This window comes from Clavelina lepadiformis, chromosome 6 (assembly GCF_947623445.1).
Source record: "Clavelina lepadiformis chromosome 6, kaClaLepa1.1, whole genome shotgun sequence".
In the NCBI taxonomy this organism is placed as follows: Eukaryota; Metazoa; Chordata; class Ascidiacea; order Aplousobranchia; family Clavelinidae; genus Clavelina; species Clavelina lepadiformis.
In genome coordinates, this window is record NC_135245.1 from 244868 (window position 1) to 267071 (window position 22204).

The 22204-nt window shown below is 40.5% G+C and overlaps 4 protein-coding genes across 7 annotated transcripts; 2 read left to right on the forward strand and 2 right to left on the reverse strand.

Moving 5' to 3' along the window:
• Positions 1-941: 941 nt before the first annotated feature.
• LOC143462415 (5-taurinomethyluridine-[tRNA] synthase subunit MTO1, mitochondrial-like) lies at positions 942-3639 on the forward strand. The gene is made up of 7 exons (XM_076960574.1): positions 942-1223; positions 1397-1583; positions 1689-1814; positions 1877-2107; positions 2175-2317; positions 2378-2529; positions 2601-3639. The coding sequence occupies exons 1-7, from the start codon at positions 998-1000 to the stop codon at positions 3564-3566; spliced, it is 2031 nt and encodes a 676-aa protein (XP_076816689.1). The 5' UTR covers positions 942-997; the 3' UTR covers positions 3567-3639.
• A 162-nt stretch (positions 3640-3801) lies between these two features.
• LOC143462416 (ESF1 homolog) lies at positions 3802-7712 on the reverse strand. 2 transcript variants are annotated; one of them, XM_076960576.1, is made up of 11 exons: positions 7552-7712; positions 7204-7408; positions 6041-6170; positions 5784-5898; positions 5505-5699; positions 5266-5442; positions 5100-5202; positions 4714-5041; positions 4476-4621; positions 4150-4412; positions 3802-4088 (listed from the first exon to the last, which is right to left on the reverse strand). In XM_076960576.1, the coding sequence occupies exons 2-11, from the start codon at positions 7336-7338 to the stop codon at positions 3836-3838; spliced, it is 1845 nt and encodes a 614-aa protein (XP_076816691.1). In that variant the 5' UTR covers positions 7339-7408; positions 7552-7712; the 3' UTR covers positions 3802-3835. The 2 variants fall into 2 exon arrangements, with proteins under 2 accessions (XP_076816691.1, XP_076816692.1); XM_076960577.1 differs by having other exon boundaries at positions 7204-7358; positions 7552-7711.
• Positions 7713-9505: 1793 nt separating this feature from the next.
• On the forward strand, positions 9506-14832 carry LOC143462078 (uncharacterized). The gene is made up of 17 exons (XM_076960111.1): positions 9506-10518; positions 10739-10894; positions 10956-11165; positions 11233-11375; positions 11467-11620; positions 11693-11827; positions 11883-11964; positions 12024-12151; positions 12218-12345; positions 12407-12621; positions 12727-12841; positions 12903-13101; positions 13254-13403; positions 13471-13637; positions 13698-13797; positions 14134-14283; positions 14380-14832. The coding sequence occupies exons 1-17, from the start codon at positions 10291-10293 to the stop codon at positions 14491-14493; spliced, it is 2574 nt and encodes an 857-aa protein (XP_076816226.1). The 5' UTR covers positions 9506-10290; the 3' UTR covers positions 14494-14832.
• A 265-nt stretch (positions 14833-15097) lies between these two features.
• Positions 15098-21860, reverse strand: LOC143462079 (protein FAM161B-like). 3 transcript variants are annotated; one of them, XM_076960112.1, is made up of 11 exons: positions 21739-21860; positions 20088-20272; positions 18131-18342; positions 17534-17992; positions 17203-17443; positions 16931-17088; positions 16451-16818; positions 16169-16391; positions 15978-16077; positions 15739-15920; positions 15098-15659 (listed from the first exon to the last, which is right to left on the reverse strand). In XM_076960112.1, exons 2-11 carry the CDS (start codon positions 20211-20213, stop codon positions 15548-15550), a joined length of 2181 nt encoding a protein of 726 aa, XP_076816227.1. In that variant the 5' UTR covers positions 20214-20272; positions 21739-21860; the 3' UTR covers positions 15098-15547. The 3 variants fall into 3 exon arrangements, with proteins under 3 accessions (XP_076816227.1, XP_076816228.1, XP_076816229.1); XM_076960113.1 differs by lacking the exon at positions 21739-21860 and having other exon boundaries at positions 15098-15656; positions 20088-20721; XM_076960114.1 differs by lacking the exons at positions 15739-15920; positions 21739-21860 and having other exon boundaries at positions 15574-15713; positions 20088-20721.
• Positions 21861-22204: the final 344 nt, after the last annotated feature.

A 22204-nucleotide genomic window follows, 5' to 3' on the forward strand; every position in this document is an offset into this window, starting at 1 on the left:
GCAACAAACTAATTTAGGCCTATACCTTGTGCAAAAGTTGGGAATGGCATCCTGTATTTTAAAGTATGGGTAGCTTATACTTAGGTATGATAATTTCATCATCGGAATGAGGAAACTTTCTTATGCCATATCCAAAGACATTACAACGGTTTATCGCTACTGGATATGGAACATGGAATACGAGCCGACAGCTAACAGGTAAGCAAACTACCACTTAATACGCAGCTTGAATAAAAACCTGTCAAAAGTTGAGTAAAATCCTGTAAATTTTTCTCTGCTTTTTTGTGATTTCTATCAAAACATTGTTACGCCAAATTTCAATCCAATGACAAATATATGATATTGTATTGTTCATTTTTCATCATTTTCTGTGGCGTAATGAAAAATAAAATGCTAACTATTATAGCATGATAAAATTACAATTCCACCAGCAAACAATGATCGGGAAAACAGCAAAGCGTAAAGGTTTAAAACGAGCAAGAATAATGGTTAGCACGGTTTTATTTATTCGCCTCTTAGGGGATTTTTTTGCAAAATATTACAAATTGTTTTTATTCAATTGCATTTGTTGCAAACGTTCATGTTTCAATGCAAACAGCTATGAAACAAGCAGAAAAAGTCGTAAAAACAGCTTTATATTTCCACAGCTAAAGATAAAGACAGGTCGAGTAAAGTTTTACTACATTTTGTGAGGGTGCCAACTATTTCATAAGAATCGATACCAATTGTGTGGTTGCACTGCGCATGTGAGAGGCCAATTCCCCATGAGGGACCTTCTGTGCTTTACAGGCTGAGAAGTGCTTGTTATTTTGGGTGTTTAGAAATTGAGTTTTTTAATTAGCATCGCATTTAAGCGATTTATATTTGGTACAGAAAGTGATTCTTTTGAACATGTTAATGACATTATAAGTTTTTAATTTCAAGTTATATTTTGCAGGAAATAATTAGGCAAGATTTTCCGATCAATTCTTACATCACAAAGGACTTAGTATAATTTATGACCGTTATGATAAAATGGTTATCATCAAAATTAATTCTTCGTCGAGAAAAACTTTTAAAATTACAAAGAAATTTACTCCATCTCAGCTCTGCTCAGACTGATGAAGAGCTTTATTATGATGTCATAGTAGTGGGAGGTGGACATGCAGGATGCGAGGCTGCCGCAGCATCTGCGCGGGTCGGAGCAAGGACTCTCCTCCTCACCCACAAGATTCATAAGATCGGTGGGTCCAGGTTGCAATTGATGGTTGGCCAACTGCAGGCAATTATATCATGTGACCTATCTGTGTAATATGTGAAGTTTCATGACGACTATATGTCAAAAGTCGTCACCTTCATTCGACTTTGTAAGGGCAACTTCTTTCATTTAACAAGAACTTTCTTTATGACATCATAGGTGAGATGTCATGCAACCCGTCATTTGGTGGAATCGGCAAAGGTCACCTGATCAAGGAAATTGACGCCTTGGATGGACTTTGTGGAAGAATATGTGATGTCTCTGGCATCCAATATAGAATGCTCAACCGACGCAAAGGACCAGCTGTGTGGGGGCCCCGGGCACAAATTGACAGGGACTTGTACAGGTGAGCAGCCTGTCCACCATTAGTAGCAAGATCATCCTCATATTCTCGGCATCATTCCTGAACTTACTTCACCACTGTCGTGTTTCCCCTTGGTTGTGTTTTTAGGACAAATATGCAGCAGGAAATCCTGAACACGACAAACCTGAGTGTTCTGGAAGGTTCCGTTGAGGATCTCGTCATTGATGAGCTGACGGGTGAAGAACGCGACGTGAGCACGGACACCAAGTGCAGGTGATCCCACTTCATTGGTCTTGATCCCGTTGTTACACCCACGATGTTCATTGATGCTGCAGATGCACTGGTGTTGTGCTCAAAGACGGGACAAAGATCGGTTCGAAGGGTGTTGTGTTGACAGCCGGAACTTTCCTGCGCGGCCAGATCAACATCGGACTTGAAGTACGACCTGCTGGTAGAATGGGGGATGCCCCGGCAGTAGGAATAGCACAGACGATTGAGGAGCTGGGTTTTACGATGGGCAGGTTGAAGACAGGAACTCCTCCGAGAATCACAAAGAAAAGTGTCAGGTTCAATCTTTTGACTTGAACTTTGTGACTTTGTTGGGTAAAACTCACACAATCTCATCAATTTAAGATTCGACAAAATGAAGAGTTACCATGGCGACGACCCACCTCAGCCTTTCTCATTCGAAAATGACCAGGTTTGGATCGAGTCACATGACCAGCTCACTTGCTACACGACGTTCACAAAGCCTGGTTTGGCAGAAATTGTTCGAGGTGAGTGACTGCACCGGTGGTGGTGAAAACATAAGCGGTGATGCGTTGTGTGATGTGCAGGAACTCTTCATCTCAATAAACATGTCAAAGAGGAGGTGAACGGGCCACGATACTGTCCCTCAATCGAGTCAAAAATTCTCAAATTCAACGAAGAGAAATATCTGCTCTGGCTTGAACCTGAAGGACTTGACTCGGACCTTCTCTACCTGCAGGTGCCAACATTGCGTTGAGAGCATTTTGTTCCCACTTTGTTATCGTTGAAAATTTTTTGTCGGACTTTCAGGGATTTGGTTGCACGATGCCGGAGGAGCATCAACGTAAAGCAGTCCGGATGATTGATGGGATGGAGCAATCCGTCATCGCCGAACCTGGGTACGGGGTCGAGTATGACTACATGGACCCACGTCAGGTCGCCCCAACACTGCAGACATACAAAGTTCTTGGACTTTATTTTGCCGGACAAATAAATGGAACAACAGGGTACGAGGAAGCAGCTGCCCAGGGGTTGATAGCTGGGGTCAATGCAGCTCGAAGGGTGAAGGGTTTGAAAGATTTTATCGTGAGCAGGAGCGAAGGTTACATCGGAGTCTTGATTGATGACCTCACAACCATGGGAACCAATGAACCGTATCGGATGTTTACGAGTCGTTCCGAGTTCAGAATGTCCTTGAGACCAGATAATGCTGATCAGAGACTAACAATACGAGGGTACCACGAGGGGGGGTGTGTGAGCTCACAGAGATATCATAAGACGACGAAAAGATTGAACGAGCTTCAAATTGCAACAGATCTATTGAAATCTACTTCTAAATCAGTCGCAGCGTGGCGCCAACTAGTGGGCATGAAACCTGCAGTCGTGGAGAAAGTTTTAGGAAAATCGGGGTTTGAGTTTCTTGCCGATTGCTCATACGCTGAGTGCTCCATTGACCCGATCTTGTCGTTGTTTTCCGAGTTAGACTGCATTCGTGAAAATTACTGGTTATCAGAGAGACTTAAGACTGAGTCGTTGTACTCTGTGCTTCTTCCCAAGCAGCAGAAGGAAATCTCTGCACTTCAGAGTGAAGAGCACCTGGTCATCCCGAGCACAATCGACTACAATGCGCTCTCAGTCAAGATGGAAGTACGAGAGAAACTTGCGAAAGCGCGGCCACAAAATATTGCCGCAGCCACAAGAATACCCGGGGTGACACCGTCAGCTCTCGTTCAACTGCTCATGCACGTCAAGAAGCTGAGCAGGGAAATGATTTGAACTTTTATTGGTCAAGTTTTTCTATTTTTATGCCAACACCTGCTTTGCACTATAATAAATAATTGACAGGGCACTTACTGGCTGGTAGCTGGAAAAGTATCACGTAGCGAGTACGTTAACTTATTTCAGTTTGTGATACGCCAAGTGCAAGTAGAAATTTTCGGACAATAAGAAAAATTTATTATTCTTGCCAGCACTCAATGGTCCACACAGTAACTAATTATTAACCACAAGATCCATTGATACTTGCAAATTTATTTAAATGAAACTTATTTCGATTTTAATTTCTTGGAAAATTCGTGTTTTGTTTTCATTTTAACGGCGTTGACTAATTTTGATAAGTCTGAGTCATGTTCTTTTATTTCTGGAGGATCCACAGCTCTTGATCCATTTTCATCATTGCTACTCTGATGAAGTCGACTGTGTCTCTCACTGATCAATTCTTGCATCCCTTTTGTCTTCCTGAAGGCAGGATTGTTCGGGTCAAGAGCGAATGCAGAGGAAGAGTAAAGAGCTGAAAACCTACAAGCGAGGGGGATGAGTTTGATTCGTGGAAGAACAAACTGTCAAAGAATTATTTTACCTTGAATCGTCAAGATTCATTTTGAATTCATCTTCTTCGTCTTCCCTTCCCAACTTCCTCTTTTTCCTCCTGGACATCTGCTGATCTTTGATGATCTCGTGGATGTCGAAATGCTTCTTTGTGACATCATCAGCGTCCATCATCAACATTTCAAGTTCTGCTTTCCTCCTATCATCATCTTCCTCGACCTTCTCGGAACTTTTAATTGATTCTTGTTCTTCTGACTCACTTCCATCCTCAGAGTCATCACCTGCATCCTCCTCCTGCAATGGAGATAATTTATGACTCCTTCGTGATCAACATCACCTCATCTTCCACAAACTCACCACTTCCTTATCCCCCAGAAGGTCAGGCTCCCAAGTGATCTCCATGTCCACATCATCTGGCTTATCATCCCCTGCATCCAGATCACCGAGAAGCAAGCTCCGATACCGTGCGATCTGATCCTCATCAGTTGTCTTCGATGATAAACCTACAGAGAAATCAAAGCATTGCAGCTTCAGCCAAACCACATCATGTTTCGGCGATAAACCTCGCCGCATACAACACTAATTGATTCCTGACCTGGATTAACAAAATTTTCATCTGCAATTTCGTCATCTTCACCACTAGATGATGCCAGATAGTCATTCATATCCATGTTGGCGAGGTCATCTTCATTGAACTTCCGGGTTGTCAGCGCGAGTCGTCTATGATCAGTCTCGTCCCATGTCAGGTCCACCTTGGACTGGTTGAGGGCAGTGGTGACAAAGTTTGATGGTTTGTAGAAATCTTTGTCAGGGATTTGATCCGCAACATCCTTGGGAGGATGTTCGTCGAACGTCATCTCATCCGGGATGAATCGGAGGTCAAGTTTTGTTGAACTTGTCTCATATTCAAGGCCGTCGCATTCCTGCGTAGAAATGGACGTCGTACTCATGCAAGTCAGCTCCACAAAGCGCACCTCTCACCTTATAAATTGCATCTGCCGTCTCAACACAGTCACAATCAATCACCGCGTAATAATACTTCAGTCGTTTGATCTGATGCTCTCGAAGTTTTTCAACTTGAAATCTAAGGAAATTGATAATTTGTCATTCAACAAAAGAGGTAGCTCCCATTTACAAAGCTTCCCACTTTCTTCCTTCCATTCCATCCTCCTCATCTTCATGGTCTTCCCTCAGTTCAACCGGTCCAAGCTCATTCTCTTCCGCCATTCGTTTTGCTCCGTACTCAGAGGGATAAATTGTGACTTTTTCCACTCGACCCGTCCCAAGTTTAAATGAGTCGAATAATACGAGTAGATCAATAGCTCTGTCCGAAAAAGAGATGAAGATAAAGACGATCGCATCCTCATCAACTTCCACTCAGCTTACTTTATTCTCTCCCAGTCCATGTTGCAGAGAGCAAGTCTCCTCGATGACTCCTCCGATCTTTCTGCCTCCACATCCAGTTCACTCCAGTGATGGTCGGTCTGATGAGGAAGATCTTCGTCTTCTTCTTCATCCGAACTGGACTCAACATTTCCTTCTCCACGAGCAAGATCCGGTCCAGAAGAGTCAGATTCAGACCTACAAGTAGATCTCCCACTTTCACATCATAATGCATAACTGTGACATCATCATTAAGGACAATTAATTGACTTTAACTTTCACCCAGAATAATCGTCGGAACTTTCAGAATCTCCGGATTCCTCCAGCAGATTTTCCTCCTCCAGCTCATTTGAGTCCGTCTTGACCAAGTTGTCATTGGACAGAAGTCGATTCAACTCTGCCAATGCATGGCAGTTAAATTCATGCATTATTGGCTCATGCACAAGCACAGTGTCTACTCCAGACCTTGTGTGTTCAACTCAAAATTAACCCACACTTCAACATAATTCTTGAAAAATCACTTCACACAATATACTCACTATCTCGTTCCTTTTTCCTTTCCAATTTTAATCTTTTTCTTTCTTTGTTTGAAAGTCGATAATATTTCTTTAAATTCTGAGATGAAGTTTCATGTACGGGTTTTCCCCTCTTATCAACATCATATTGAAGCTGAAATTGCAGTGAAAGTGAATAAACACTGAGAAATTAATAGTAGGTAGTGACCTAACAAACAACGCATTTAAAATAAAAACTTCTTGGCTGAGGTAAATGGGTCTAAAGCCTGCACAAGTCACCCAACCATGCGCAGAAATATGTTGCAATGCCGTTAAAAATCAAATATTTCTTAGATGTTTAGAGTCAACTTGTAGCCAGTTGTTAGCTATGAGGTCAGAAGTGAGGCGTCTTTAGAATAATAAATGCAACAAAAAGCATCAGCCGAGCTTAGCTACGGCCATGCCTGGGGTATTCAACTTTAAATGTGTTTTAATTTTTCTTCAACAAGCGTGAGCACAAGCACCACTCCTTTTAAACGAGAGTTGCCCAGCTCTGTTTAAACATGTTTGAAGTTTTGCTAAAACATGCAAATTGTGACACAAACCAAGACAACTGCTGAAGAGAGCAATCAGTAACAGCACAAGAAATTTAGAAATCCTTGCAGATGTCTGTTTGCGTGGCATTTCAAACAAAGTTTAAAACAATAAACTAACACTAAACGTAAACTTAATTTATTTCTGTTACATACGCCGCAGATACCACACAAACTCTTACGCTGTCCACATAACTAAATGTTATTTCGAACAAGTCCAGTGCATAGGATTCAAACCGCTGTAAAATAACAACCAAAAAACATGTTTTTAACAATTTAACGCGATCGAAAATATTTCACCACCCATACAGTACTGGTAACCGGGAAAGGGATCTGTTAACAATGTGACCTGACAGTTAGCGATTACAGCAGCTAACAGTTAAAGAAAATCTGCAAAATTTCCAGCCCTAGTTCAAACAACCGGCTTTTAATTGTTTATCAGCGTGAAGATATAAAAGGTCCTTATGCATATTGATGAATCTGGTGCAGCTGCCACAATTTCCACTATGGCTCATAGGACGGGAAATGGTGTTCACCAAATCTACTAATTCCACAAATCCGTCCAAAATTGAATTCACATTGCCACGACCCCACTTGGCACCAACAACGACTCACCTTGAATCTGTCGTCAGTGAACATGGATTGAAACCGAGCATCTATTTTGATCTTTCTTTGTTTCTCTTTGATAGATTTAAACCGATGGTCGCGAAAAACCGACTGAAACCTGTCGTCAATTTTGGAAACATCCATGCTTTTGTTCAGCTCTGCGTCTGTTAGGTGAATTTGCTGAGTTGTATGACAGCATAAACGAAGGAATAGCCTATAACAGTATCAGGAATTATCATAAATTTATTCAAGTGTAGAAGTGTTTGAATAAACATTTTAAATTGTGGCTCTTAACACAGTAACAGAAAATCAAACCAAGTCAGGTAGGTCAAGCCAAATTATCGAAAAGCTCATCACCTCCGAGTCTCTTACAAACTTGTCTCTCGTTTTCATTCAATGGAAACCCTTCCTGTAGTCATCTACACATACTGGTAGTCCACCAAACCAAGTCTTCATATTAACCACTATGGGATTTCTATGGTCTCTGCACTAAATGCTTTCCTGTAACCACGTGTTCATCAGCTGTTCAGTCATGAAACAAAAGTTTTTCATTACAGCCCACATAGACACAATAAAACTATAAAACAACTTTAAAACAAAAAAAATTGTTTTTCATCTCTAAATTGAACATAGATCACAGAATTTCCAATTATTTTTTATGCATTATATTTGATTTTTGTGGCTGTGCTGATGCTAATAACTTTTCTACGTTCTCTGTTTTAGCCTGTAATTCACGTTTCTGCCCTCGAGGCCTTGTCAAGTTTGCCCATCCAATTTGTGGAAATTATTTGCATTAACTGCTAAAATGTTTGCGACCATCTGCGTCAGAACAATTTTTTCGTCCACAACATTGAAGATGAAAAAAAATGAATTACGTGCTATGCATGCAAAATTAGAAGTTGCGTGTCGAATCTTTTATTTTTGGTCACTACAGTATCTGTGGGGTGGTCGAAAATAGAAATACTGCACAAAATATATATTAATTTTTGAAGTAATAAAAGAACTACAAATAAGTTATAAAGATTACAAATAGTTCATCTGAAAGTAGTTTCATTAAGTCAGATAAGATTAGCTTTTTCTACACAAAAAACTGCTAACTACAAAATATGATGTTTATGAGTTATTTAATTGCTGTTGGCAACGTGAGATGCCGTCAACAAAAGTGATGTGGTTCACTCGTCATATCTTTGGAATGTCTTTGATTTTTCGTGTTTTAAACGCATTTAATTACAGTGAGGTGAAGTGTAAGATCCTTAGTTATGTAAAGGACCGCACTAGAAAATAACGGTGTAAGATTTTATGTAACAATTTTTTATTTTTGTACGTACGACAGTTACTGATCTGCCGGTGCGTAACTGAGTAATATAATACAGTCAGGTTACTGTAGCCTACGGCCAGCAGTATATGTACAGAACTAACAGAATTAGCTCAACGCCGGCAAAATAGTGGGTAAATGTGAATGACCAGTTTAACTTTAAAACTGCAAAATAAAAAAGAAATGGTGGCCTATGTCTGCATGTTCATCTCTGCAGGCGACCTGAGACAAGGGAGCCATATTGGAAAGTTGCTCCTGCCTTCAGCAGCTGACAAATATAACTCAAAAATTTGCACCGTTCCAAAATATAACTAATATTATGGCATATGCAAGACGACGACAATTCTGATGTCCAATTTTTGATGTTTTAATTAAATTGTTTGGCTCCAATTCTATTAAGGACACTAGAATACTATTAAGGACGTTGCATATGTTTGTATAAACTGTACAAGGGTTGTCTCTTTGATTAAAGAAAGGCAACGTCGCAGGTTATAGAATTTGGAAAAGGCTACTTCGTGAAACGGAGGTCGGTGAAGTAGATACTTATTTTACCAGCCGCCGTTTATCGAAGTAGGAAACTACGGCAAACAAATTGAAGTAAACGCTAATTTTCCAATTAAAATGACCAATCCAATAAATATTAGTTGTTCCAAAGTGTAATTTAACCTTAAACTAATCCCCTCTGATCCAAACTCTCACCACTCATGACTAAATTACATCAAATATAAGTTCAGACAAAACAAAAGAAGTCAAACATTATCAAGATTTGAACCCAAGACCTCCAGCACACGAGTCCCATTGTTAAACACTACGCCACCGCATTGCTTTCTTCCCCTCTTATAAAACAAGAGTGATAAACACATCAACGAAAATCTGCCGGTCACCGTATTGTGATTCAGCAACTTCGGTGAACGGACACCGGTGAAATAGTCGTGAATATCCTGCCGTGAATATTTAGTTGGACTTCAAAATGCATCATTAAAGTTGTTTTCTTTTTTCAGCTAAGTTTGATGAAACTATTATTTATCTAAACTTAAGTACAAAATGATAACATCAAGGACAAAAATAGTGGTATACTGCTTCCAAGTTGTCTTTTTATGTGTAGCAACTTTAGTTAAACTGCGTCAGCCCTGCCTAGGTTAGCTTACTTTCAAAAAATATTTTATCTTTTCCAGATTCACTTTGCTTGCCTTACTGTTTTATCTCACTTAGCGTAATAGCTTTAATTGTTCACGTTGCACTTACAAATTTCTTCTACTGTTGTGTCTATCTTCGTTGCCTTTCAACTGCTGTGCTGTGACAGTTCTTCAGCATTATACACTGGTGCGCAGGCAATAGTTTAACGTTAATGAGTTGAATCACCGCAGTGTTTACAGTGAATGGATTTTCAACTAATTTTGAGATAACCAGTAGCCTACTAGTCAGGTCCTTAGCAAGGAATAAACATTTTGGTTTTCTGACCAATGAAATTTCTTCTTCGAGTTTTTCAAAATATTGAGTCAAACAAAGTCGAATTAACAAACCTCTGCTGTAGTTGGCAAGATTTATTGTTAATTATGAAATCCTGTGAAAGTCGACTTAAGAATGTTTTAAACCTGTGAGAAGTATTGACTGAGAAGCCGTGCAAAAGCTTCCCCAACGCAGGGGTTGAAGTTTTGATAAAACGCCAACCAGCACGATACCGTGAATGGGTGAAAGCCTGGAATGATTTAGATCACATGACTACATATGCATACAGATTCTAGTTTAATTTTCTTCAACGTTATCATGCTTCCTTTTCCATGCTTTTGATTTCTATGAAAGGTTTTGGAGGTTTAACAAAAATGTCTTCCTACATTAACAACTTATTTGGGGAAATCCCTGAGAAGAATATAACTTTTGTGATTGACACGTCGGGTTCCATGTACGACGTACTCTCATTTATTAAAGATCACATTTGTGAAATTTTGATTGATCGAGCTTACAACAGACCAGGAACTACTTTCAACTTAATAGAATTCAGCTCTGAGGTAAAACTTTGATGTTTGTCATGTTGGTCGATCTCAACACTGCAGCAGTCTTGCCTGCTATTGTGTGGGTTTTGATCGGCACAAACTCATTAAACATTTAACGATGAACTGACATGGTTGTTGATGAAGAGTCTTAAATTAAAATTTGTCGTCAACAATTTGTCATGTGACCATTGTTGACAGACGATTGCTCACAATAAGTTCCTTTCGTTCTTTGCAGATAACACAATGGTCGGATCAGATGGTGGAATGTACTCCGATAACTGTAAATGCTGCCACACGATGGCTTCGTGGCATAGAGAGCCAGACAGGTAGTGACATGCTCCATGCACTCGAGATGGCATTTGATGAACCAAGATGTGAAGCAGTTTACTTGGTAAATTCCATTAACTAATAAATGACATCACTATGTTGTATTGTGACATCATTGAATTTAGCTGACCGATGGGATGCCGGACCAAGAACCTGGTGAGATTGTCCACCGAGTGATCAAAGCCAGCCACGGACGTCCAGTCCATTGCATCACCGTCACTGATCGATCGGACGAGTTGCCTCTCATCTCCAGAACCTTCCTTGAGGACCTCTCGTTGAACACTAGAGGGAGCTTTCACATTGTAGAGGTCTCGCATCTCGGCAACGTGAAGAAGGTGAAAGGTCATAAACTTTTCCCCCGTCCACATCAGTTCGTTAAATTAACGTAGTTTTCATTTTAAGGTGAATGAACTCTATAACGCGACTTACACCCCGATTGAAGGAACAAAGACGTGCAGTGTTGAGGCGTCACTCACCCACAACCCATATCTAAGCTCTCTCTCCACCATCCCATCCGCTCTTTCACCCCACATCCCATATTACAGGTGCAAGCTTGTCCAGGTTGGAGTTATAACTTGGCTCCTCCATTACTCCTCGTTATTTCCTCAACTCATTTTTCATTCTTCGATGCTTTAGATATTCACCACACTCCTATCTTCACACGGAAGTGCTGAAAGATGCTGTTGAGCGCAACCCGGTGGCAAGTGTGGTGGCTCGTGGCACAAGGGTTCTCGCACGTCGAGATGATGACGGCTATTATTACATCGGCCACATCGCACAAGATGTTAATGTTAGATTTGTTTCTGATGCTTTCTTTAACGATCACAAAATGTTTCCCATTTAATAAGATATCTATGTACAGGGTAGTAGAAGTCGATTTCTGATTGAGTTTAACCGTACCAGGAAGGGTCGTGACCTTCGTATGCAGGAGACAGCCCTGCACGATATGATCGCCGTGAACGACGCCCTCAGACACTCTATTGTTGCTGATGACAAGGTATTTGCATCATAATAGGTATTTATGACGTGGGTGAAACACTGTCTGGTTGCAGGTGTTAGCTCCATGGCAGCAGGATGGGAAGAGGTATGGTCCAGGGAAGGTGCTGAGAGGAATCGAAAGGAGGAACACCATCGGTGAGTGTCTCCATCCCATCTTCATCTTGTTGCCACTCATCATGATCATGTACTTGCAGGAGACCCAAAGGACAGTGACATTGTTGTGACGTTCTGGAACGGGAAGACTGAAACCATTCCGAGGGGAGTGGCGGTCTGGATTCCAAATCTCCTCCACGACAGAATTGTTGTGGAGCTGCAGATGCCAGTGAGTGCATCAAACCCAAATACATTGGGTTTGTTCACTTTGATTCCATTTCTTATTCTTCTTCAGATATCGGCGAGGAAGTCTCTCATCGACTCAGCCGACTCAACCGAACTCCCATCAGGTTACCCCTCGCTGCCCAAACACGTTGATGACGTCATCAATTCAGCTCCGTGGGACCCACTGGTATCGATGAGGTAAAGTGATATCATTATGTCATCACTTGTATGATGTAATAATCCTTATTTGATGTTACAGGAGGCACACTTTCTACCAGCCGTGGTTGCATCGGGTTTTCTATCATTTACCCACCTACCCCCTCCTTACCCCTGTGCCCAGTCTGCTCAAGTCCTGGCCAGAGGTCATCCTCCACCGACCTGACCTATTGTATGGGACCTGGCCATGGCCCTTCTACCCCGAGACAGTGCTGCCGTATCGGAGGCGATATCCCGTAACTCACCCCAAGTTGGAAGGTTTATTTCTATGTTACTCGTTGTAATTATCGATGTGTTGATAATTTTGTCCAATGCAGCAATGTTTGGTTGATGTTGTGCTCCAATGTCTCCTATCTCGTGCAGGCACAGAGATGAACAACAAAGAACTTGACGATTTGGTCGACCGACAACTTGAAGAGCACGAACTTTTGCAAACTTCTCGCGATTGGAAAGAAATGACGTCATCAGAGAGCGACAGGTGCAATGTTCATCAACAACAGTGTTTCCAATCTTTGTTTTTTACTTTTTGCTTATCCCAGTGATTATGAGACGGACACAACTGACCAAGCAGTGGCACGCTACCCTCTAGTGGTGGACAGAGGAACAAACACGAAAACTTCATTTCTAAGACGACGCGGAAAGAGCAGTGAGAGACCAGAATGGAAGAAGTACTGGCCACAAACACCGCAACCTCGTCTACACCATCAACCAGAGTTTCAACGGCGACGACCAGGAATGGTTTGTTATTTATTTCTATGAGCAGTTTGACCATATATGGTTGTATGGTGATGGTTTGAGGGAAAATTCAGTATTGAAATGATGAAATTAACTTTTAAGTGAATGTTTATTATTTGCGTGGTGGCAATGACTGTTTGTGTGGTTGTGTGCAGTACAGCACGTGGAAGGATCCAGACTTTGGCTCGTACGAAGGACCAATCAACAGCAGGTCAATGTACCAGGTTGTTGATGGTCCTGGTATAAAAAGTGATCGAGCAAGACTGATGAAACATCTGAAAACTCCCTACGTTGAAAAGCCGGAGGTGATATAAGATATTGCAATAAACAATGGGATCTATGTCGTAACAAGTGCAATTGTTTTCTGAGCAGTACCAGGCGTACGGGCCTCGACTCGGCTCCAGTGACTACCCAGTCCAGGCATACAAGGACAGAATGCAAGATCTGAAAAGGCGTTGTAGTTCTGTGCGGGCGGTGACGTGGGCAGATCGTGAAAATGATGTTTTCATGAAGGCGAGGAATGCCGAAGACACGAAGAGGTGAGCTCACCTCATGATCATATCATGAATCTTGTTTAAAATACAAGTTTTGCGCAACAGGCAACAAGCGCTGATGAGGATTGGGTCAGATGTGGAGAAGCAAAGACAATACGAAAATAAGCTGATCAATACAATTGAAGCGAAAGCAAAAATCAACCAGGTCTCATAAACTGTTCATGATAACCACATGATATGAACCGCATGATATGAACCGCATTCTAAGAACAATGTTGAAATATTTCTGATGAGTTTTGTCTTTTACTACACTGTCGACGTCATTATTTTGTCCAACTTCGTTTCTTTGTAAATTTTCATTTGTTTAAAATCGTTTTGCATAATCTCGGCCGATGCTTCCGTGCAAAGAGGATAAGATTTTTTCATCAATGTTTTTTGGTAAAAAGTTAGGTCGGAGTTTGCTCAACAGAACTTCACAAGAATTCCAAGTTTATTTGAAAACATCAGAATATATGGAAGGATGTGATTTTGTGTTTTTCAGAGTTTCCGAAACAGTTTCTTCCAAAAGGAGTTGGACAACCTCAACCGACAGCAAAGTCACGCTGATTGGCTGCAAGCGAGACGCAACAAATTTGCCAAAGAACATTTTGAGAAGGTCGGGGAGAGGCAACGCCTTGAAGAAAGCAGACAGGTCGGGAACTTTGCATTGTATTAACACCGCGCAATGATCTGCAGCAGCGCTGATGCGGTCGCGACCAGGATCGTTGAAAATAAACTTCTCACGCAGGTGGGGAGGGAATACCGGCAAGCACGCCACCACACGGACACCGTGAGGAAGCATCACGAGTCGGAAGCGAGACGCGCCGTCGCCACGTTCACGACATCGTACTCGTCACACTGAGCTCACATTCTTGCAGTAACAAGCTCATAGTTGCGCAGTAGTTTGGTTCACTTCGTCCAAGGTTATGACTAGGATAGATTTTTGTTACCTTCATCCTTCTTAGATGGTTTGACTCAGCAATTCTGTCTCCTTTTGTAGAACTTGTAGCTCGAATTTTAGTTTTTTTTTGAGTAATTCTGTGTTAGACAAACTTTCCGTTTTGTTTATTTCTGCCTTTGCACGATATGAAAGAAGCACTTTAAGTTTTGAATAATTTGCACTGAAGCACTTATCACGTATATCTGCCTTTTTGCTCCGTAATAAATACTCAATCCCTAGCATTATAAGCAAATGCGTTGTCCGTCCACACTTCAGCACCAGCTGACAGAGGGGAATCCCCTGGGATCGACAAGGGCCAAGTTAGTGCAGATTTTGACCTCGCTTGTAAACTTTCCCATCTGGTTGTTGCCATGTAAATAACCCGTGGCTGACTGAAACTGATTTCTGCTCAGCCCAAACAAATCGAAAGTGATTGGGAATGTTTGGAATATTCAGTGACGTTTGTTTTCGACATCAACGATTTGATGAGAATTCATCAGTTGATAAAATTTCAGTGACTTTGACATCTCGTGCAACCAACAACTAATATTCAAAGAATAAACAAGACAAGAAACTAATCATCAATGCAATGACTTCTTGGATCATTCATTCTTCTTGGCTCTGCTGCGTATTCTTCAAACAAACTGGGATTGGCACAAATATTTGGCACATATCAGATGCATGGAAAACACGCAAGCTACAAAACGTTGTGTAAAAGATTATGATGTCATAAAGCAACAATGAGCAATTGTTAGGTAGGTTCGATGTTTAACTGTAAAGCTAAGGACGTGTGGAAATAGTGCGCCTTGTGTAACAATGCAGTTAGTGACATCACAAGCAAAGTGAGTGCGCTTTTTTGGAAGAAATGTGATATTGCAAATTAGAGTTAGTTTGTTTTTCAGTTCGATAAATTTATGATAGCTTATGTTCACAATCATTCAATCACTAGTTGACGACGCATCAATGAGCAGCAGATCTAAGCAAACACAACTTCCTTGACCACAGTATCCTCTTTTGTATCATCGTCGGTGACGTCATCACTGCTTTCATCATCCGAAGAACCACTATCAACATCATATTTCGTGCTGCTGTTGATTGGAGTTGCATTAGTTTTACGAAGCATCACCACATTCACAGAAGTTCTGAATTTAAAAGAAGAAAACAAACCTCCGTAAGGTGACGCCAACTACTTCACTGTCATTGGTTGAACGAAGGTCATGTGATGAAAGAGGTTCAAAGCTGTCTGATTCGAGACTACGACGAGTTTTATTTTCAACAAAATCGTTGTCAAGTCCAGACGTTTCAAGAATGTCTTGGAACCTCTTCTCTGCTTTTGCTTTTGCCACTTTCTGAAAAATCTAACTGATTTAAAACCTGCTGGAGCGTGAAATTGAAGCTGAAAATACCTCGGCGTGCTGCTCAAAGAGGAGGGGTCTCTCATCCACTCTCTGCTTCACTTCCTCCAGGAATTTGTTGTATCTTCTCTGGCGCTCACGGAGTTCTTTCCTGGAGGTTCATAAATCAATTAGAAATACAGTTTCCCATCATCAGAGATGATGAACCAAGAAGCTCCACAAATTATCAAGCAAAGTTGAACCTGTATCTCCTCAGCTTCTCATCCTGTGATGTTGCGAATGATGCGCTCGTGTCGTTCATCATCGACTTCTGAGCAACTCTGTGTGCAAGATTTCTCCTCCTCTCCTCACGATCTCTCTCCTCCTCCTTTGCCCTCGCAATCACAACATCCGCTTCTTGGAGCGACCGCCTCATGTTCTCAATCCGAAGACGAGCTGAATCTGTCATCCGAGCCGGAATCGAATCTGCAGATCACCATGAGCTAAGCATCGAACACAATTCCTACAATAGACATCAACTATACCTGTAAACTGCGAAGATTTTCCGGAGTACGTTCTTCTTTTTCTTCTTATGTTATCCTCCTCCCAGCTATCTTCCAACTCCTTCAGCTCTTTATCACGAACAATTGAGCGTTGTTTCGATCGTTCTGAAGTTCTTAAATTGAACGGCTCCACAACTGTTGTTTCTTGCTCCGCCTTGCGGGAAAACATCTCAAGTTCATCTTTTTTGTGCAACACATCAAAATCAGGAATGTCGTGGGTCTTCGGGCGGAATGAATAAGTTGTCCGTCGATCGACGTCGTGTTGCCACTTCCTGCGCTTGTCCGCTGCCATCAGGTCATGAGCTTGCATTCTCGGTGGGAGGGCCGACATGCGCATTAAATCCTCTGATCTGCCATGCAAGTGACATCACTGCTATTTACAGCACAACCTGTGCTCGCAATTTAAAGAAGCATCTAGCAGGCCACGGTCACTTTATCTGTTATGATGTCTACAAAGTTTACCTCAACTTAATCTTGATCTTGCGATAGAGTTCTTCTTCTACGAGTTTGTCTGAAACTGTCGGATCATGGACACTGTATGGTACACGACTCGCCTCAAACATGGACATCTTCTTTATTTTAATGAGTTCCTTTTGGTCTTTTTCTTTCTCTTTTTGTTTCTATAAAATTGATTATTGCAGAATCAAACAATCAAACTCCATCGATAATGAATTAAAAGTAACAACTCAACAAAATGATGAACACAACTTAACACTGAAGCAAAATAAAGGAACCTTTAGTTTGATTTTCTGTTCGTCACGTTCAGCGAATGAGAATGGTCGTTGCATTGTCATCAGCGTGGCGGCGGAATATTCTTTGTTGAACCTTGACCTCTGCTCCCTCCTTTCCTTCATCTCGTCGTACAATGGGAGGTAGATGTGGGCCGGGGGGTCTCGGGCCTTTGTCTGCCTCGACAACTCCAAGCGCTCCTCCTCCTCTCGCTGCTGTTGCCGCGACGACACTTCCCTCGATGATCTGGAAAAGATGATGTAAGTTTTTGTTGCATCACAGAGTCATAGAAATCATAACTGACAAGTTTATTATCATTTTGTAATAATTTCCAACCTGGTGTGGGACTTTCCCTTCTTCATTTCCTCGCGCAGTGTCATATTGAATGGTTCCGGGATGGTGATTACCGGCGACCATTCTCGCTGCTTCACTGGTGCGCTGGTTGGTCTCACTTTCAAATTCTTTTTAACTGGTCTTTTATTGTCTTTCTCCATGTAATTATCTAACGAAAAGTTTTCCCACATCTGGTTAACGACTTCCATCGAGTCACCATGTGATGAGTCGGCACCGGCTACTTCCTCTGACTCATCCTCCGATGACCTCACATGACTCTCTGTTTCACTTTTGAACCGAACTTGACCTTTAGCAGTGAAGCCGGGAACAAGGTCAGCCTCTTGGTCAGGTCTGGTCCCATGAAGAAGAGTGTTGTGTCTCGTGTACTCCACATAATCCGGGATCAGGTCGTTCATCTTTTTATTGCCGAAGTGGTCGTAAGTCGCAATATCCGAATGACATCTGCCGCGTAATGGGTATATTATGATGTCATAGTTATGTCACCAGAAACAACCAACAACTATACAAATAAAGAAAAGCCAGAAATTTTATCTGAATCCCAGGGACAAGTTGTGCCACAATGAGCAGATAAGGACCCACCTTCCCCCAGAAGTGACATAATATTGGTTGAGCAATGACAGTGTCTTCTGGTGTTCCTTCTTCAATTTCTGAATTTTGCCGTAAAACTCAGCCGTCAACGTGTCCCGATTTACCTCCAACGCTTGCAAACCAACGCGCTCCACCTGGTTCACTTTCCGAAAATTTGGTGGTTCCGGTTGATTGACGAACATTGTGTCTTCTTCGAAATGTTTCTAAAATGTATGAAAATTAAAACCTGAAATCCAATAAATATCAAAAAGAAAAGTTTTCCCACATTTTTTTGCATTTACATCAAACATAAATGCCTTATTCTTTGTGTTAAGTGCTGGTCCATCAGCGCCTAACCATCAAATACAACTTTGGGATATAACTCAAGCAGTAAAAATGTACAGCGCTGTAAACTGGCACAATTTTAATATATGAGGTAACTTTATAGGATAAAATCTTCTTTTATCAAGCGTAGCTGGACCATCTGGTATCTACTATACAAAGGCATCCTGTGGCACTTCTGCACTAAATTTGACTTTGTTGTGACTTGGTGTGCTTTAAGATTTGGACTTGATGAACAAGACTGACTCAACTAAGGAACATAATAAAAATGGCTCGACTTGGACTTGCGTTCTTAGTGAATTGGTTTATAGTGTCACAACCATTAAGACTTGTTTCCTTCAATGATATTTCATGTTGCAAGATTTGAAAAAATGACCACAAAAGTAAAAGAAAACTGTGCTTTCATCAAATTTAGCTGAAAAAAGAAAACTGTAATGGTGCATTTTGAAGTCAAACTAAATCTTCGTGGCAGGATACTTGAAATATAAAAGATATAAAGTGACTATTTCACCGGCAACCATTTACCGAAGTTGCTGAATCACAATACGGTGACAGACAGATTTTCGCTGATGCGTTTATCACCGTCGTTATATAAGAGGGGAAGAAAGCAATGCGGTGGCGTGGAGTTAATGATGGGACTCGTATGCTGGAGGTCTTGGGTTCAAATCTTGCTGCTGTTTTTTTTGTACAGATTTAGTTTTGACCTAATTTTAGTCATAAAAGGTGAGAGTTTGGGTCGGAGGGGATTAGTTTTAATTTATCTAGACTTTGGGATTTTAAGTGGTTTTAAGTCAAAAAATAGCTTTTACTTCAATTTGTTCAATTTCAATGTGTTGCTGAATCACAATACAGTGACCAACAGATTTTCACTGATAGGTGTCAATAGGACTCGTATGCGGGAGGTTTTGGGTCCGAATCTTGATAATGTTTGACTTTTTTTGTTTTGCCTGAATTTATTTTTGATGTAATTTAGTCATGAGAGATGACAGTTTGGGTCAGAGGGGATTAGTTTTTTGCTTAATTTACACTTTTGAAAGGTTAATACGTCGTTTTTAGTTGGAAATTAGCAATCATTTCTATTAACAGACTATAGTGTAATTGCCGTATTTGTATTTTCCTACTTCGTTAAACGGCACGTAGTAGTAACTAGTAAGTAGTAGTAAGTAGTAACCTTTATAAGTGCCTACTCCACCAGCTGCAGTTTACCGAAGTAGCTTTGTCTAAATTAAAATAACCAGTGAAATAGAAATGAAAATGCTGCCAGAAAGAAATTATCTCTGGCATTTTACTTTCAAACAAAGACATGTTGAGTTCCATGAGTTTATCATGAATGAAATTTCAATAAACAACTTAAAAACTTCAAAACAATAAAATTCGTGCATCACTGATCGGTGACTTAATTTAAGTACAATTTTATGAAAAAAACATCATTTTGTGTTAATTCTTCGCGTGAGCTTCAACGCATAAAACTTTGTTTACAATCTATGTCAAAGCTATGAAGTTATGACGCAATGAGTGTCAAAATTTATCGGAGCTGCCTTATTTATTCTATTGCACATTATGAAAACTTAATAGCCCGAGAAATGCGTATACAACAGCCTAGAAGTAAGCATAGAAATCTATTCACCTGCACAAAGCAGTCGATTTCATTGTCATCATTCTTATCATGTAGAGTTTGGCAGAATTTAGTTCCAGCAATCACCGGAGGTTTCACTGAAGCAATCGCAAACTTTGACAAAGAATGAGCATCCATTTCGCTTTTAGCCAACAGATACTGCCGGTCAGACTTCTTATTTTTCCCAGATTATTTTGCTACCAAGGACAACAATTTTGCTTAAAATATTCAAAAAGAAACCCCCCAAGTTGAATATGGAATACCCTTGCGTTTTCACAATAAATGCTGGAAAATGCAATATCGGTGGTATTCGCACTCTTAGTAGACTGTAATAATAAAATTTTAGTGCAACGGTTTAAGCCTACCAAGTTAATTTCACCCAATCACTAACTCCGCCTCAACTTGGGACCAGCAAGAAGCCAACTACTTGTTTAGCTGGTTTCCCAGCTACTTAACGTTAAATCAAGCTGTATTCTTCCATTCAAAAAGTAATAAAATTAATCGGACAAATTTTTGGGGAATTCCTACATGTGCTTATAAATTCTCCTAAGAAAGTAACAATGTAAACACTAAATTTAAAAAAATTTAAATGAGCTTACAAGAATTTAAAAATTCTGTGAATTGGCTAATGCGTACATATACACATACGCTCCGTAACCAGAGTTCGTGCGGTAAGAAATCATCAAAACCCTCTGATATAAAATATTCCGACACTCCGCAAATCAGAAAAGTTTGCACTTTAAGATTTAACTTTTATGATCATGAGAAAGTGATACATCAGATATCTTCTTGATGTTTCCACACATCATGCTTGCGAGAAGCTTCATGAAAAGGAGGAATATTTTAAACTCGAAGACATGGAAATATTGTATCAAATCATTGTGCTCTTTTCAAACATCGAAGTTTTTAACTGTTAAGTTTGACAAGATAAATTTAATAGATGTTGAAGCAAAACAAACGATAGATATTTTGGTAAGATCTGGTTTTATTGTTAGACACCGCCGGCTGCTTGCTGTCACTTTCAGGTTTCAGTTCCACCGCAAACATGTTTTTTTTTTATTTTCAGCCACAACGCACGGCTTGGGAGTTTGCTGATTGGTCATGTATTTTGCGATGCTTGCCAAATAGCATTCTTATCAACAAGTTCAGTGACAAAGTTGCCCTCGGTTGACTTCCACAGCAATAAATTTTAAGGCTATTTAGTTTCCGTCAATACAGTTGTCACCAATCAATTAATTGAAACACTTGAGCTGGAAGCAAAGCAATTGCAAGAAATTAAATCATGCAGCTATCTGACAACAATTTTTCTTTCCTTATTTTTGAAAAATGAAATAAACAACAACATACAGTGGCTGCTGTATTGATAGGCTATTTGGTTCGCCGATAAAACGCGACATTTAGTTAATAGCGAATGGGCCTTGGGAGACTATCGTGTTACGTTTGGGAGATCAAATTTTGCGATAAAACGTGTCATCATTTCTATCTTACCTTAACCAGATTGACTGAAAACAAATTACAAGAATTCCTCCGAGGTTAAAACTTCTCCCCCCATCTTGGAAGGATTTCAAGTCTGAGTTATTTTAGATCGAGCGAACCCCGCAGGAAATGAATTTCGCTTCAAAACGTTTGAAAATGTTTGAGTGAATGTAAATTTTATAAGCACCTGTTTGTGGTTCCAAATGTTTATTGTTTACAATTGAAGTTTTCTAAAAATTTTCCCCGATCATGAATGTTTGCCATTTTTCGACGTAGGCTACGGTAGGCTACATAGGTGTTTGTTTTCAACAATTTCGCTTTGAGTTCGGCATCAACAGAACGAATTGTTGGCGACGTAAAACGCGATTAAAAGAAGTAATTCATGAAACTTCTCCAACCAGAAGCGCCATCAACCACAACCAGAGTTTTGTGTTAAAAGCCTCATGGACTTCGTTTTGTGACATCACAAATATGTGCTTGGCACTTTTGCTGATAACACGTCACTAGATGGTTTCGAAATGACGCTGTTGGGTAAAATTAAGAAACAAAGTTTCGAGACAAAAATTTCTCGCACAAAGTCAATTATGCTGTATTACCTGATCACGTGATCCAGCAAATTTTATTACGAAACAGTTTCATTCGTTTCACTTTCA

Coding starts and splice junctions, on each gene's coding strand:
- LOC143462078 (XM_076960111.1), top strand. CDS start 10,291: ATGCTTTTGATTTCTATGAAAGGTTTTGGAGGTTTAACAAAAATGTCT. Junction 11,166..11,232: donor ATCTCGGCAACGTGAAGAAG/GTGAAAGGTCAT, acceptor TTTCATTTTAAG/GTGAATGAACTCTATAACGC. Junction 11,376..11,466: donor CCCCACATCCCATATTACAG/GTGCAAGCTTGT, acceptor TCGATGCTTTAG/ATATTCACCACACTCCTATC.
- LOC143462415 (XM_076960574.1), top strand. CDS start 998: ATGACCGTTATGATAAAATGGTTATCATCAAAATTAATTCTTCGTCGA. Junction 2,108..2,174: donor ATCACAAAGAAAAGTGTCAG/GTTCAATCTTTT, acceptor CATCAATTTAAG/ATTCGACAAAATGAAGAGTT. Junction 2,530..2,600: donor CGGACCTTCTCTACCTGCAG/GTGCCAACATTG, acceptor TCGGACTTTCAG/GGATTTGGTTGCACGATGCC.
- LOC143462416 (XM_076960576.1), bottom strand. CDS start 7,338: ATGGATGTTTCCAAAATTGACGACAGGTTTCAGTCGGTTTTTCGCGAC. Junction 6,171..7,203: donor TCACTGACGACAGATTCAAG/GTGAGTCGTTGT, acceptor CTGCAATTTCAG/CTTCAATATGATGTTGATAA. Junction 4,622..4,713: donor TGAAAATTTTGTTAATCCAG/GTCAGGAATCAA, acceptor ATTTCTCTGTAG/GTTTATCATCGAAGACAACT.
- LOC143462079 (XM_076960112.1), bottom strand. CDS start 20,213: ATGGATGCTCATTCTTTGTCAAAGTTTGCGATTGCTTCAGTGAAACCT. Junction 16,819..16,930: donor AAGATCAAGATTAAGTTGAG/GTAAACTTTGTA, acceptor CTTGCATGGCAG/ATCAGAGGATTTAATGCGCA. Junction 16,078..16,168: donor GAGAAGCTGAGGAGATACAG/GTTCAACTTTGC, acceptor ATGAACCTCCAG/GAAAGAACTCCGTGAGCGCC.